A 3012-nucleotide genomic window follows, 5' to 3' on the forward strand; every position below is an offset into this window, starting at 1 on the left:
GGGGGGGGGGGGGGGGGGGGGGGGGGAGGGGACCAGGGAGGATGATTCAACCACTCAACCACTAGATGTCGCTGAAAACAACAAATCCTACACACTGTGCCTTTAAAAGCAGCCTAGTTTATGAAAATTTGAAACCAAATAAAGACTGGCACAGGAGTGGAGCACCACTTAAAAAGTGAAATGTTAAAAAATATCGCTAACACTTTTTTATTATTTATCTCATTTTCTGTGTTCACAATTTCCCACTAACATGTTACTATTATTTAGCTTATTTAGTTCTTAAAATTAGCACATTTTTACTAAATGTGAAATTTCAATGTAAAAAAATGTAAATATTAAATCCTAAGTGTGTGAATCTAAACGTAAAAATTAAAGGTTGAAGTTTATATTTAAGTATTTCGGAATGGAAGGCAGCCTTTGCTGTTGCTGCTCGACTCTTGTTATGATGTCATCACCCTGAGACGTTGGCTGTGTCCAAATTCAGTGGCTGGACTCGGCCTACCCGGTCTAGGTGGACCGAGTCCTTGGTGGATGGTGAATACCGGAAAAATTGGCAGTGAATTTGGACGGTCTAGCCTTCTGCTTTATTCCCACCCTTACCTCGGCGAATTTTGAACAGCCTCTGGCGGGACGCTGTGACGTAAGCGGCCGATAAATTTGCCTTTCGGAGGACCCAGCCCCTGAATTTGGACACAGCCAACCACTAGTGCTCCAACGCAGCTAACTCTTCCCTACAAGACATCTGCACTTCAAAGTGCCAGACAACAGTTTTCAATGAACACATTTTAGATTTTAAATAACATCTTCAGCAGCGTTAGAAGATTTACCAATGGCTCTCAGCAGTTAGCAGCATTTAACGTTGACGTTTGTCGCACATCATCCTGGTTAGCTAACGCTAACTGCTGCTAATGCTTCATAGGGTTAATTTAAAACAATATGGATTCTCCCTTTTTGGTCCCGCCTTTTGATGTGCAGCTCAAACATCGACCATAACTGCAAGTCAGATGTCTTGCAGGTTAGCGTTAGCTGCGTTGGAGGGTTAGCGGTTGCTAATCYTCTTCGAATGATGGCGTCTTAACAAGAGCCGAACGCCAACATCAAAGGCTGTATTCTATTGTGAAATACTTAAATGTAAACTTCAACATTTAACATTTACGTTTAGATTTAGAATTTAATATTTACATTTATTTATTTTAACATTTAGTAAAAATTAGCTAAATGTAAGAACAGTGTGGAAATTTGGGGAAATTCTTATAAAACCAACACAAAACCTATTTACATGCTTCAGAAGAAAGCTATACGAATTATAAATGCATTAGATTATTGTCATCCAACAAATGCCATATTTATCACATTGCATACTTTAAAATTTTATGATTTAGTAGAACTTAGAACAGCARTGACAATGTACAAAGCTTATACTAACGTCCTTCCACATTAAAAGTGGTTCGAATTTAAAGAAACAAACTATGAATTCAGAAAGAAAGATTTATTTAGAAAAACAAAGGTTAGAACAAATATTAAAAACAATTGTACCTCTGTTAGAGGTGTGTTTGGAATAATTGTTGTGAAGAGTTAAACTGTGTTTTTTACTAACTAAATTTAAAATAATGTATAAAAACTATTTGTTACAGAAATGTAAGAAATACGTGTTCAATATCGACTGAAGTCAGATTAAAACACAATAGTTAAATAAATTGATTTGTAWAAGGAATAAGGTCATACAACACCAGAATTCTGGATCAGAGTGAGGTTTATTTGTCACCGGACTGACAAGCGAAACCACACTGACCCAAATACAGGAAATGCATGTTTTTATACACGATTCTTCAATGCCTGAGTTCGCCCCCTACTGACCTACGGCTGAATCACAGGCATTCAGACAAAGACCTCAGTCTAATATTTCAAAACGGTTTACTTATGTGTTGTTATGAATCGGACATGTATCTACTCTATTTCAATTAACACATAATAGATCAAACATTATAAAATATTATAAAAAGGAAACCCTAATACTCTGGTGTTGTTTTCTAACATCAGTACTAATCTATAATAACGATAAATGTCTTCAGAAATATACTAAGTTTTGACTGATTGTTTGCTGCTGCTAGAGCTGTGTTACAAATTTGTTTAGAATTTCATTGGAAATTTTATTTTATAAAATCTATAAGAAAAATGTTGATTTGATTTTGATAATGTATGAATAAAAATTGAAGGTATAAAAAGCTTCAGCTTCTACCTATACGTTTTGACACTGACAGGAATTTAAAGATTGTGTATTATTTTATTTCTGAATTTTTTTTCTGTAATTATTCAGATGGACTGGTTTTGGTGATTTTTATATTCAAACAATAAACTTAGCAATGCCACAGTGAMCTAAATAATAAAAAGCGTGTTAACGTTTCATCTCCCACTTGGCGCCCCAACACTGGCATACGTAAAGAGTTGTGGTAAACTAATGTTCCAGATGTTTCAGGCTGCAGATTAGTGTCTTCATGTTTGACCTCTGACCTCTGTCTCCTCAGATTCGGTGCGGGACTCGAGCGGACGGGTGCTGGTCCACTGCCAGGCGGGCATCTCCCGCTCGGCCACCATCTGCCTGGCCTACCTGATGAAGAGGAAGCGGGTCCGCCTGGACGAGGCGTTCGAGTTCGTGCGCCGGCGCCGCAGCATCATCTCGCCCAACTTCAGCTTCATGGGCCAGCTGCTGCAGTTCGAGTCGCAGGTCCTCGCCACCTCCTGCGCCGCCGAGGCGGCGGCGGCCGCCGCCAGCCCGCTGCTCGGGCCCAAGGCCACGACGGCCGCCGCCGCGGTGAGCGCCGCGCCGTCCTCGCCGTTCATCTTCAACTTCCCGGTGTCGGTGGTGAACCCGGCCTACCTGCACCACAGCCCCATCACGACCTCCCCCGGCTGCTGATGCTCGGGGGTGGGGGCGGGGCCTCGCCCTGTGACAACGTGAGCGAGCGTGCCGCGCTTCGCCGTCGGCCGGAGGAGCCGTCAAGTCTCGCCGAC

General features: G+C 41.6%; 1 protein-coding gene across 1 annotated transcript in view; it reads left to right on the top strand.

The window, feature by feature from the left end:
- dusp4 (dual specificity phosphatase 4) overlaps positions 1–3012 on the top strand; it is a 9059-nt gene extending 6047 nt beyond the window's left edge. Inside the window, exon 4 of the mRNA XM_014002396.1 lies at positions 2526–3012. Coding sequence (XP_013857850.1) covers positions 2526–2917 — 392 coding nt within the window. The 3' untranslated portion in view covers positions 2918–3012. The remainder of the gene's footprint in view (positions 1–2525) is intronic.

Source organism: Austrofundulus limnaeus, unplaced genomic scaffold (assembly GCF_001266775.1).
Source record: "Austrofundulus limnaeus strain Quisiro unplaced genomic scaffold, Austrofundulus_limnaeus-1.0 Scaffold13, whole genome shotgun sequence".
Classification (NCBI taxonomy): domain Eukaryota; kingdom Metazoa; phylum Chordata; class Actinopteri; order Cyprinodontiformes; family Rivulidae; genus Austrofundulus; species Austrofundulus limnaeus.